Below are 12,490 nucleotides of genomic sequence, written 5' to 3'. Positions count from 1 at the left end.
CTTCCTTATTATTGCTCTTCAGAGCTGTAAAACACATGTTATGGTGCTGGAGGAAAGTATTCAAACTCTTCTTGAAAAATCAATCTAAGTCCATACATAGCTTTGGGGTATGCCACCATACTGGAGCACTATTCTTCCTAGTTAAGGATGATGAGACAGGTACAGATAGGACAGAGATGTTTCACAGCCTATCTCCTAGGTACAACTTTTAAAAAGAAGGCCACTGCTTCTCGAACTAAAGAAGCTGCTGTAACCACAGGCAAACTCTTAAAAGTTCAAAATCTATTCCTGGTAGTTGGCACTAGTAAGCTGAGCATGGAGAAATGCTGTACCCGATCCCAAATACATATTGCATGTATGCTTGTGCACACAAAATGGCTACTACCTGTTAAAACTAAAATTATGAGCATGTCCACAGGAAGCCTTCAATGCACAAGACCCTGAGAAGAGCCATATCTCAAATACAAATTTTTGCAAAAGATATAGCTGCCACGCTTTCAAGGAAGCTCTGCAGAGCCCAAAATCTTTGGTCAGTGGTGGTGGGCTGAATTCTAACAATATAAGTGTGCATCGGGAGTTTTAAAAAAACGCCTAGTGGAGGTCTACAGGGGTTGGGTTTTGTTTTGAATCTATGGCCTGTAACAGACGGCCAAAATAAAGCTGCTTCAGGGCTCTTTGGAGGTATGCTTTTTAAATGATGCATGCATCCTAAGAATCCGGAAGCTGCACCAAAGCTGCACTCCAGTGCTTAGGAATGGAGTGTGGCTTTGGCGCGACCTCCGGACTCTTGGGACCCATGCATCATTTAAATAGCATACCTCCAAAGAGACCTGAAGCAGCTTTATTTTGGCAGTCTGTAACAGGCCTATATCTTGAAAAAGTCATATGACTTTTCAACATATATTAGCTGTGAGTTACTGTTACAGTCAATAAAGCATAATGGACAATTGGTTCTCTGTGTTCTGATAAGCCTTTCTTTGTTGGGCTCAAGTATCATAATCTTTTAGTCCCCAGTTATACTATGCTGTGTTAACACACAAGCACTTCAGAATGCAAGCGGTTCCATCCATAATGGGTGGACAGCAAATGCTGCTGTTGTTACAGATTTAAAGACTGAAGAAGTCCTTGTTTCAATTCAGATGTCACAGCAGTCTGTGATCAGGGAAGTATAACTATTGTTTGATGTCTGAATTGACAAACTGTATATGTACATGACTTATGGTCCCTTTATTACAGAAATGAGATAAATAGATTGAGAATGAAAGTAAACAAGTCACATGAATTATAGCTTGCTTATACATTTGTAGCCCATACGTAGAGCTCTAAACTATAGTTAAGGCAAACCATGGTTTGATACAATGGCTTGTTAGATAATTCTAAACTGTAGTTTAGCATTGCATACAACAACTTTAGGCTTATGCGCTCCCATCTGTGATACTTTCATAAGAAGATCTGAGGCATTTCAGTCTGTTAGTACAGTAACTGGTAATCTGCCTTTGCATCCAAACCAAGCAAACTACAGTTAATATTAATTATGCTGTATGGAACAAGCCAGCTTCAAATTGGAGTCAGTGATTCTGATTGTTTCACTAAACTATAAATTATGCTAATCGTAGTTTTTTTGGACATTACAAATGATGTGAAATGCAACTCAGACAACATAATGTTTGAATGAATGATATCCAAAGAAAAATTGTCCCCTTATAATTGGAGTGTATGCTGTCTTATTTATGCTGTCATTCATCAATTAGTTTTGGGGTGATTTACAATTTCTTTTCCCAAGCCTTTCCACCGTGAAAAATCTTCTCTTACCCCTTTTCATTGATGACCCCGGACTGTATATATCGATTTCCCCTTCCATCTGGCCCTTTTGTCGTTAGTATTACTATGTTGCTTTTAATGCTGTTTTTAATTTATTTTATTGGAATGTTGTTCGCCGCTTTGATCAAAATTTTGGAAAAGCGGCTTACAAATAAACTATATTATTATTATTATTATTATTATTATTATTATTAAATTAATACATTTTAGTTGGAATCTGTTGCATCAAAATTACAGCATTTCATTTGTGAATACACTTGCATGTTTTGTACCAGGTAGATTATTTTATGTAGAAGGGAAGTATACAGCATCAAGAGTATGTACAATCTTCCAGCAAACCTGGTATTTGGGCTTTCTTCTGGCACAGATTTTGTCCTTTTAGAAATAAAATGGAGCAGTATTATCTCATGTAGAGATGAATTCTAAATTAACATGCTTTTGAGTTGAGCAGAGGCAGTCTGTTCTTAGTCTTTGATTTAAGCATACTCCTTTCCTCTATTGCTATACATTTCCTTTAGGAAGCAGAAATTGTGGCCCAGGTCAAATTACCATTTTGTGGTTTCCTAAAATGAGATATGAATGAGACGTTTGGCTCTGCCTGCAGTTCTTTTGCTGCTTCTTTCAGTGTAAGCAGGAAGACTTTTAATCACAGCTCCCTGTTCTGTTTGTACCAGGAGTCTGTGGTGCCAGCTTTCAAAGAAGTCAGGATCTAAAACCAATTTCAAAATGTAGTTCTATATCCTGGCTTATTCTGAAGTTGATAACTGTAGCTTTCTGGTTTGGACATAATTATGGTTAATTAGACTTACTGGGCTTTTTGCTGTTGTCTCAAAGGAAGAAGCAAAAGGACTACATGAGAAGGTTAAAATCATGTTCATTTCTTAGCTCACTTAACATATCTGACTGTGGCCACAGTTGGATTTAGAATCATAGAGTTGGGAGAGACTATAAGGGTTCTCGAGTCCAAACCCCTGCCATGCACTAATGTAGAATCCTCTGTATAAAAATCTCCAAAGAAGGACCACACTGTGAGGCAGTGTGTCCCACTGTCAAACATCTCTTAATGTCAGGAAGTTCTTCCTAATGTTTAGGTGGAATCTCTTTTCTTGGAGCTTGAATCCAGTGCTCTGTGTCATTGTCTCTAGAGTAGCTCGCTTAATTCTTCTATATGACATTCTTTCAACTATTTAAATCGAGCTTTCGTGTCATCCCTTAACATCTCTTCTCCAGACTAAACATACCCAGCTCCCCAAGCCGCTTGTCTTAGGGCATGGTTTCTAGACCTTTTACCATTTGAATCACCCTCTAACTTGTCTAACATGATTCTTGCCTAACATGCTCTAACTTGTCAACATGATTCTTGAATTGTGGTGCCCAGAACTGAACACAATATTCCAAATGAGATCTGAGTAAAGCAGATCTAGCGTAATTCAAATATAAAGCCAAACCACAGCTTGACATTATAGTCCGCCTGCCCCAACCATGGGTTTGACATCCACGGATTTGAACATCCATGGATGGCAAGCCCCATTGGTCCTAATGGTGATGTGTGAACATGCCTATGGCAGTAAGCGCCATCATTAAAAACCACGGGACTTGAGATCCTGCATTTTGGTGTCCACGGAGGGGGTGGGGGTGGGGTCTGGAATGAACCACCATGGATACTAAGGGCCAGTTGTACATGAATGAACTGGGAGCTATTATAATCCTTTCTCTTTTTCTTTGTTTGCCTCCCTGAAGTGTGGTTTAGTAACAGTCATGGTTTGCCATTATGTCCAATCAGGACAAGTCTAATTTCCTTGCAAACCACTTAGTTTGCAAGCAAACAGCAACTGCTACTTCATCACAGTTCAGCAAAGACAAAGGTTCAAAACCTGTTCATAGTTCCAGTTCTTTCTCCTGAGCCTTTAAACTCTTCTTTAATCTCTTCTTTCCCTTTCTTTATGGGTTTTACTAGTTGGATTGTAAATGGCTGATGATTTTCAAGGAGAAAGAGAGAATACAATTGACATATAAATAAATACAGTACGTACTTTGTTTTCTTTCTAACAATTGTACTAAACCACAGTTTTGAGGTTCTTTGGATAGTAGTATTAAAATGTCATTAATGACTTGGAGTCATATAAAATACATAAATATATTCTCATTTTTATATTTGCATTACAACTCCCCCCCCCCCCAGAAAATAAGAGCTTGCCTTTTATATCAGAACTGTATATCCAGTATTCATTTCAGCTTTTTGTAAAGGGAGCCTGTTTTATGTGTTTTCTGTTATTCATCCATATGGCAGGTTAACATCATAGGAAGAAATAGTTAGTAAGCATTTCCTTTTGTGTCTTCCTTCTTGCCTGATCCAACACTTAATATGCACATCAAACACATTATGACACAGCCATCCTTCTAGATGTGTCATAATGACATCCAACCAGGAGGCAACTAAGAAATATGTCTGAATTAATTCATTTCAGAGCAGACAAACATCAACTGATGGAGTAGGGAGGGAACTGTATCCAAGTGAGCATCTTTCTGACAGTTTTGTTGTGCTGCTTTTATCTTATATTTTTATCAGTTCTTACAAATTCTTAAGTCTTCCACTTTTCTTTTTGGAATATATTGTACATAGTTTTGGTGTGTCAGTGTTTTATAGTGGATCTGTCCACAATATCAGTGGGCTAGTGATCCATGGATTCAACCACACCTCAGACTATTCAGTGACATCATATATTGCTGCCTGTTGAATAATAGGCTTGAGCATCCATGATTCTGACCATCAGTGGAGAATTCCAGAACCAAGCCCCCATGGATGGAAATGGTCCAGTGCATTCAATTAGGTTTAAATCTAATCATTAGTCCCAACTTGAGCTGAACCATTGAATCAATGGGATTTGATAAGTAACCTTATCAAATGCCTGTTCCATTGATTCAGTGGGTCTATTCTAATTTGAACTGATGACAGAATTTAGGCTGTAATGTTTTAAACAGCCTTTGAGTGTGTTTTAAATAGAAGAGTTACTGGTATTTATATTGACTCTCCCTGAGGTCTAGTTTTAGATTTTATGGTTGAGTATTTCAGCATATGATTCCTGCCCTTCCACCTGAAGTGGTTGGACAGGTTCACTGTCTTGGTGAGAAATGGCTGAATAATTAACCTACTAGGTTTTGCAGATCTTAGTTACATTACTACTTTTAATCTGTCCAGTAAACAGTAGAAGCTTGTCTATTTTAGTATTACATTGCCATTTGAAGTGTTTTTTTATTTACTGTTACACTATTTTAACAGTACTAAAATAATATCTATATGGATCATTTGTTTGGAAAAAAAAAACCACTGCCAAACTGGAGGAGGTATTGGTGTAATAATAGAATTCCTCGAAAGGGGAAATAAGAATATTGGATGTAATACCAGGATAGACATATACCATATATTCATGACTGTAAGGCAATATTATGTATAAATCGAAGGCAGGTTTTGGGGCCAAAATGATAGATTTAGATTTATCCCATCTATAAGTTGAGGATAAAATTTAGGGACGTGTACCAAAGAATGAGAGGTGTGGTGTAGTAGTTTGAGTACTGGACTATGACTCTGGAGAGTAGGGTTTGATTCCCCATTTGGCCAGAATCCCACTGGATGACTTTGGGCAAGTCAAATGCTGTCAGCCTTTGGGGAAAGCAATGACAAACCTTCTCTGAACAAATCTTTCCAAGAAAACTGCATGATAGATTTACCTTAGGGTTGCCATAATGACTTAAAGGCATACAATAACAAAGGATGTAAAGGACAGTGCAAAGGAAAACAATGCCAAAGCATGCAGCTGTTTTCCCACCCTGGCATTTGAATAGGCCAGAAGTAGCACTACAGCAGAGAGAGTAGAGAGGGTTGGTACTTCTTTTAAGTTCTGGACTAAGCTTTTGCCTTTCACCACTCTACTTAGAGAAGGGGATGAGTTATTGTACAGTACTTATGTTGAGCCATGGATAAGTTGAGCCATGTTTTTTTGGATTGATTTTTTGACTAAAATTTCTAGACTTATACATGAGTATATACAGTATATAAAATAAGATGATAATTTGTTCTCCCCCACAAGAAAAATAAAACTAAGACAACCCTGATTGAAGTTGACACTTATAAAATTCACATTCAAAGATATAGCTGTGTTAGTTTGTAGAATCAATATGTGGAGAGATCTTGTAGGACCTTTGAGACTAACTGAAAGAAAGAAGTTGGCAGCATAAACTTTCCTAAACATGAGTCCACTCCTTCAGATGCATTTGGTGAAGAGACCAAATGCATCCCAAGTGGAGGCGACAGCCAGGAGTGCTTGCTATCAACTTCGGTTGATATGCCAACTGCGTCCCTACCTGGACCGAAAGGACCTTGAAGCAGTGGTCCATGCACTGGTAATCTCTCGTCTTGATTTCTGTAATGCGCTCTACATGGGGCTACCCTTGTGCCAAGTTCGGAAGCTTCAATTGATCCAAAATATAGCAGCCAGATTGGTCACCGGTTCTTCCAGGTTTGACCATATAACACCTATATTAAAATCTTTTCACTGGCTACTGATCAGCTTCTGGGCACAGTACAAGGTGTTGGTTATTACCTTTAAAGCCCTACATGGCTTGGGCCCAAGTTACTTGCGGGAATCTGCCCTGCACACTCAGAACATCTGAGAAGTTTTTATTAGAGTCACAAACGAATAGACTAGTAACAACGTCCCAAAAAACTTTCACAGCTGCTGCTCCAAAATTATGGAATAGCTTCCCGGAGGAGATCCGTCTTATTACCTCCTTGGATGCTTTCAAGAGGGCAATTAAGACGGATCTCTCCCGGTGGGCACACCCGCCTGACCTCATATAAGAGATACTGCTCCACCCCTCTGACTGTGATTGTTTTGGAAGTCTAATTACTGCTGTTATTAATGATTGAGTTATTTTTAACTAGAATACTATCGTTATCATGTTTTATTGACTGTTTTTTATATTATGTATATTTCCCGTCTCTCCTCGATCCAACTGGGAGAGACAGGAAATATAAATAAACTATTATTATTGTTATCTGAGTATGTAGACTCAAGTCTATGAAAGGTTATGCTGCCAACTTCTTTCTTTCAGTTAGTTTCAACGGTGCTGCAAAATATCTACATAAAAATTCATGTTCATACACAGATACAAGCAGCAAGTTCTTCTGATCACTGGATGATGGAAGTTGAACATAAATCCTTTTGATGCAGTAAGGGTATGCGAGACCTAACCTTGCCGACCATTAGTTAAATTCCAAATTGCAGGAATATGGTTTAAAGAACATATTTGAATCAACAAATGTCAAAGATTTTTCTAATGTAAAATTAATATACAGCATCACATCTAGCCAGAGGGGAGCCACCACTGGACACACATCAATGCAAGAATGCATTCAACCTGATCCTCTACATTTTCATTTAGAAGTAAAGTCACACTGAGTTCAAGAGCACATTTGAATAGTTGTACATAGGACTATGCCCTAAGAACTGTTTTCTGTGTTATGTCCCCCCCCCCACAGCTTCAGAAGATTCTGTGCAACTAAGCTTTCAATGGGCTGCTTTTCAGACTACAGAATTTGGGAACAGAAGGCATATTTTGGTATGAATTAAACATATGTAGGATTATTGGACCATATGGCATTTGTGTGCATGATTTTCAATACTGAATTGTTACAGAATTACTTGGAATTTAGTAATAGTGAAGTATGCAAGTTATGTTCATGGGAGGCCCTAGATCAGAATTTCTTAACCAAAGTTCCTTGAAAACTTAGGGTTCTGCCAGAGTTTGTGATTAAAAAAAAATAAAGGTTTTTTTTAAGCTTTAGATATAATAAATTTTATGCAGGGGTTCCCTGAGACCTGAAGATTATTTCAAGGGTTCCTCCAGTGTAAAAAGGCTCAGAAAGGCTGTCCTAAATATAAGTTTGTTCTTTCTGGACAAATAAAGTTTGCTCTGACCTTCCTAACCTTTGAGTTTTCTGATATTTCTCCAGAAATGGCAGATCATTAACATTTTAACTGAACACTGCACATTGAGTAGGTATTTTCTTCTGTTAAGTCTTGCTGTGTGTCCTGAAAAGTCCTTTTCTCCAGAAAGGGTACAGTATTAATCTTCATATATGCCTGAAAATAGTGAGGTGCTTTGATCAGTTTATTAATCAAAGCTAGAATGTTTTTCTATATGGAATTAGTTGCTTTCATTTTATCTTCAAATAAAAATTATTTTTAAAATACCTTTATTCTCAAATGTTCATATACATATTTTCTCCTTAGCCTGCAGGAAGGGAATATAGTGGATTGTTCTCTCACCATGTTGGAGATTGAGGAGAATCTCCAGGCAGCTTTCAAAAAGCTAAGGGTTGACTCAGAAGGGTAAGTGATATTAAGTAATAAGACAGTAAGCATAAAGAATAAAACTGCATTCTTGTGCCATAGAATAAAAAAGGTTTGACATTTCTTGCTGTTATGGTTGTTGAGCAAAGCTTGAATACATATGTGACCAGTGTCATTGGATGACTGGGAAGCTCTCTATTTCTCCTGCTGTTCAACCCACAGCCTCTGCCTGAAGCTTTACCTCTACGTTCTAATAAAATAGAGAAGAAATTGATGCAGGACATCTTGAATGCTAGATTATTCCACCTAATTTAAATTATTTCAAGACACAGAATGCGATGTATTATACATGCATTGTGGATGTCAGGCTCAGATAGTGGCATAGATAAAGGCATCTAGTAATCTGATGATTTGAGGGGGAACTTGAACAGAGGAGTTGTGGTTTGGTCACAGATACTACACTGCAACAACTAGAATGGGGGAGACAAGCTCTGAATATATATATTTAATGCACACTTAATTCTTATTGCATAGAACATAGATGTGGTATTTCAAAACAAACAGAAAAGAAAGTCAAAGTCAGCTACTAAACATAACACTAAATCAGGCTAGGGAGTACCTGGATCACGTCTTCCCTTCTTGCCTTTCCAAGTAGTATGACATTTAAGATTAGAGGGGGGGAAATTCATCTATATGAATGGGAGCATTTTTCTGTATACCTAATTTCAGGAACAGTGGTACAGAATAGTTATAGAATTGCCAGTTGTGGCCTAGTGTTTTTCACTTGTTCAGAAACAGAATTGCAGCCTAAAATCTGAAATAAGGTTTACAAACCATTGTTTTTGCTATCAGTGCTTTGACACTATGTTTTAATTGATTAAACATATTTATTGCAATTGCCATGTCCTTAGACTGTTGTATCATGAGATGAAAACAAACATAAAAATATGCAGAATGAAGTGGTAACAGAATGGTAGACAAAAGCAAGCAAATATTTCTAAACAACAGTTTGCTTTTTGAATTGTTGGAAATTCAGATTACAATTTTGGTATTTAGCATGATCAAAAATATGACATGGTGTTTTAACTTCTGCTGGGTAACTGCAAATATTTGACTACAGAACTCCATGATTTGGGGGAATGTACAGCCTGTTTCTCATTCATATTTCTCACATATTATTTGGTAGTCCATTGGCCTCAAATTTGGTAATTTGAGCTATATTTGATAATAGGCTAATTTTTAATCTGCAATGTGCCCATCTTTGGAATAGAAGGAAGAGGAGATTGGTGGACTTAATGGGACATAGGAGATTATCACATTGCCTTCCTGCCAACCTCGGTATGGGCTGAAACTTTTAAAAACCTTTTAAAAATGATTGTTATCACACTCCTCCATGCCCAGTCTGAAGGCATCCGGTTTCGATCTTGGCACCCCATACCCTATCCAGATTTCTCTGGCTCTTTTTGAAAGAACATGGTTCCTGTTCTTTAAAAAAGTGCCAGAGAAATCTAGACTGGGTACGGGATGCATCCTGACTGGGCACGGAGGAGTGCAATAACACCTGTTCTAAAAAAGTTTTTTAAAGTTTCAACCTGTACTGAGGCTAGGAGGAAAGGCTAGCCTCTTCTACGACTATGTGATTGCCCACTTTTGTAAATGAATATGTATTACAGATATAGTGGCTGTATATCTCTTAAGCGATCACTGTTTAAAGCAGTGTGTGAACAATGTGTTTGTGCTCCATTTGTCCTTTATTCTAAAGTAGTTTAAACTATTTTTAGAATTTAAACACACAAATATTGTAGAATGTTTCACACTTACTCTAAACTTCTATGGGAGTATGACACTACAGATTTGTCATGATCTGGTATGGGTTAAAGTAACTTTAAGAAAACATTTTTCTACTCCTGGTTTCTGCATTGTGTTTTGATGATGCATTGAAAAGGTATATTATGAGACCAATGGAACAGGAAGTAGTGGGATCAGTTGAGGAATCATGACAAAGCATGTTGAAGGCTAAGACATCACTGTGAATGAGTCAGTGAGTCCTGCAGGAAGCTATGATGCATCGCAGAGTTATAGATTACTAACTAACTTGAACTTCTTGGTATTGCTCTATGCACTTTCTCCTTTGACCCATGAATTTTTCTGCTTCTTTTAGTGCAGTAAGTTGCAGTAAATAAGTAGTAAAGCCTACAGAAGGACAAAAGTGGTTCTTCAATGAAATAATCAGCTGTTACCCTTTAATGCAATCACATAGAAGACTTAGGTGTCTTTTAAAGCACATACCTTGTTCACTTAGGATAGCATGCAAAATCCTTCTCTGGGAGTGGGAAGAATTAGGTTCACTTGCCCAAATGCTACCAGGACTTCAGTCAAAGTTTTAGTGACCCATATTTGTTCTTGAGTAAAGATGGGAATATTTGGCCCACGTATTTATTTGTGTCTTTTGAAAAATCAATGTAATAAATCTACAAAGGGAACTTAGCTTTGAATCATGTTAAGTACGTGTTGCTAAACTGCATGCTTATAATCTTACCACAGTTTGTGTGGATTTGCTTTTTTTAGTCTTTTCTCATAATCATATTTTTCATGTTTTAGATCCACTGTTTCTCTTCCTGTAAATGAGGGGACACCTTCAAGAGCATTTTTAAGAAGTTCTGATGAGGCTGAAGTGAAGACTGTATGTATGCCCAAAGAAAGCTGGCATTGGTAAGATTACAGAATCAGAGCTGGAAGGGAATACAGTACAAGGGCCATCTACTGCAATCCTATCCCATGCAGGAATATACAGCCAAAAACTCATGGGAGATGGCCATCCGACCTCAGTTTAAAGACTTCCATTCAAGTAGAGTCCAGCAAATTTTGGGGCAGTCCATTCCACTGTTGAGTAGCTTTTACTGCCAGGAAATTCTTCCCAATGATTTGGTTAGGTTGAGAGAGTGTTTTAATATTGTAATAATTTAATTCTATTTTGATGTACTATTTTTGAATCCTTTTAATTGTACTGTTTTTAATGTTGTCAGCCGCCCTGAGTACCAATTTTGGGGAAAGGGTGGGATATTAATATAATATAATATAATATACAGTGCGCCAGCATATAACGGTGGGATATTAATATAATATAATATAATATACAGTGCACCTGCGTCATACAGAGTTTCAGTGGTGTGTGCGCCACGCCACACGTCATGCATGAGCCCCATTATTTTCAGTGGGGTTCGAGCATACGCGCTATTTGCCTTACGCAGAGGGGTCCGGAATGGATCCCCTGCGTAAGGCAAGGGCACACTGTAATATAATAGTGCAGTGTGTGGATCACATGCAGTCTCCAGGGCCCCCAGTGAGACTCAGTCTGCTAGGCTTCCATGATGCCTATTAAATCATAGTTGAGAACATGGGTCATTCTTTCTAGATATTACCTTTGCTGGGGTGGAATCACCCACTGATGTGTTCTAGTACTATCACCTCAGTTCCCATTGTCTCAATGAAGCACTGCAGGCCTCTGCACTGTAGGCCTCCCTGCGAAAGATATGTTTTACTCATCCTGTTCCAGAGGTTGAGAGTCCATCTGTATAGAGGTACTAGTTGTTAGCTCTACTTCCTCCCCTCTACTTTACACCATGTGCTCAGGAAGGAAGTGTGCCCCAAACCATACAGAAGCATACAAACAATCTCCAAACATCCAGCCTTTACTAACAAGACACAGTTCCATAATTCCACTTTATTCTGTTTCTTCCACCAACATTGCTAAAAACATCTTTTATCCTCAACCTGTTCAGCCAGCTCTAGACGCTTTGCAAGAAATAAATGGGTTCTCTTTAATGGACATACTTTTAAATGAGGAAATGCTGAAATATGGTTCCCGGAGATGCTTAAAACTTAAGTTGAATAAAAGATAGGGTGATAGGGAGGATGTGATAGAGATCTTATTTGACAGGGCTTTTATGTTCCTCAGTAACAACATACTTGACCACTCTAGTTAAGACATGATCATATGTCTGAGGAACAATGCAAAGTAAGCTGTTGCTATTTTGCTTTCTAGTATTTTCTCCAGCTCTTCTCTTATTTAAGAATGCCTCTTACACACCTGTTAGAAAAACAAGGTATTGTTAAGGGGAATCTTGCTTCTGTTAGAATAAAGTACTACTTTTATTTACTCCTGTGCCACCTTTCTACCAAAAACTGTCCTCAAGGGTGAGTATCTGTTGACTTAGAGGAACTGGGAGAAGAACTGCAGGAACATGCTGTGTTGTGTTCAGATCCTAACTCCAGTTTTGGAGTGAACAAATGTAGCCTGCTAGAGGTTGCTGAAC

The 12,490-nt window shown here is 38.0% G+C and overlaps 2 protein-coding genes across 8 annotated transcripts in view; one reads left to right on the top strand and one right to left on the bottom strand.

Moving 5' to 3' along the window:
• Positions 1-12,490, bottom strand: part of GDAP1L1 (ganglioside induced differentiation associated protein 1 like 1) — a 434,104-nt gene that overhangs the window by 96,227 nt on the left and 325,387 nt on the right. The gene's annotated exons all lie outside the window — the stretch shown is intronic.
• Positions 1-12,490, top strand: part of LOC121927688 (oxidative stress-responsive serine-rich protein 1-like) — a 22,576-nt gene that overhangs the window by 3,857 nt on the left and 6,229 nt on the right. For 3 of the 7 annotated variants that reach the window (XM_042461517.1, XM_042461519.1, XM_042461520.1), the window contains exons 2-4: positions 7,361-7,440; positions 8,115-8,213; positions 10,776-10,886. In XM_042461517.1, the coding sequence (XP_042317451.1) occupies positions 8,152-8,213; positions 10,776-10,886 (173 nt within the window). In that variant the 5' untranslated portion in view covers positions 7,361-7,440; positions 8,115-8,151. Of the gene's footprint in view, positions 1-4,277; positions 4,336-7,360; positions 7,441-8,114; positions 8,214-10,775; positions 10,887-12,490 lie in introns of those variants that run through there. The other 4 variants (XM_042461516.1, XM_042461523.1, XM_042461518.1 and 1 more) reach the window with 3 other exon arrangements.

Source organism: Sceloporus undulatus, chromosome 4, assembly GCF_019175285.1.
Source record: "Sceloporus undulatus isolate JIND9_A2432 ecotype Alabama chromosome 4, SceUnd_v1.1, whole genome shotgun sequence".
NCBI classification, from domain to species: Eukaryota; Metazoa; Chordata; class Lepidosauria; order Squamata; family Phrynosomatidae; genus Sceloporus; species Sceloporus undulatus.
This window is presented reverse-complemented; position numbering and strand designations above follow the sequence as displayed.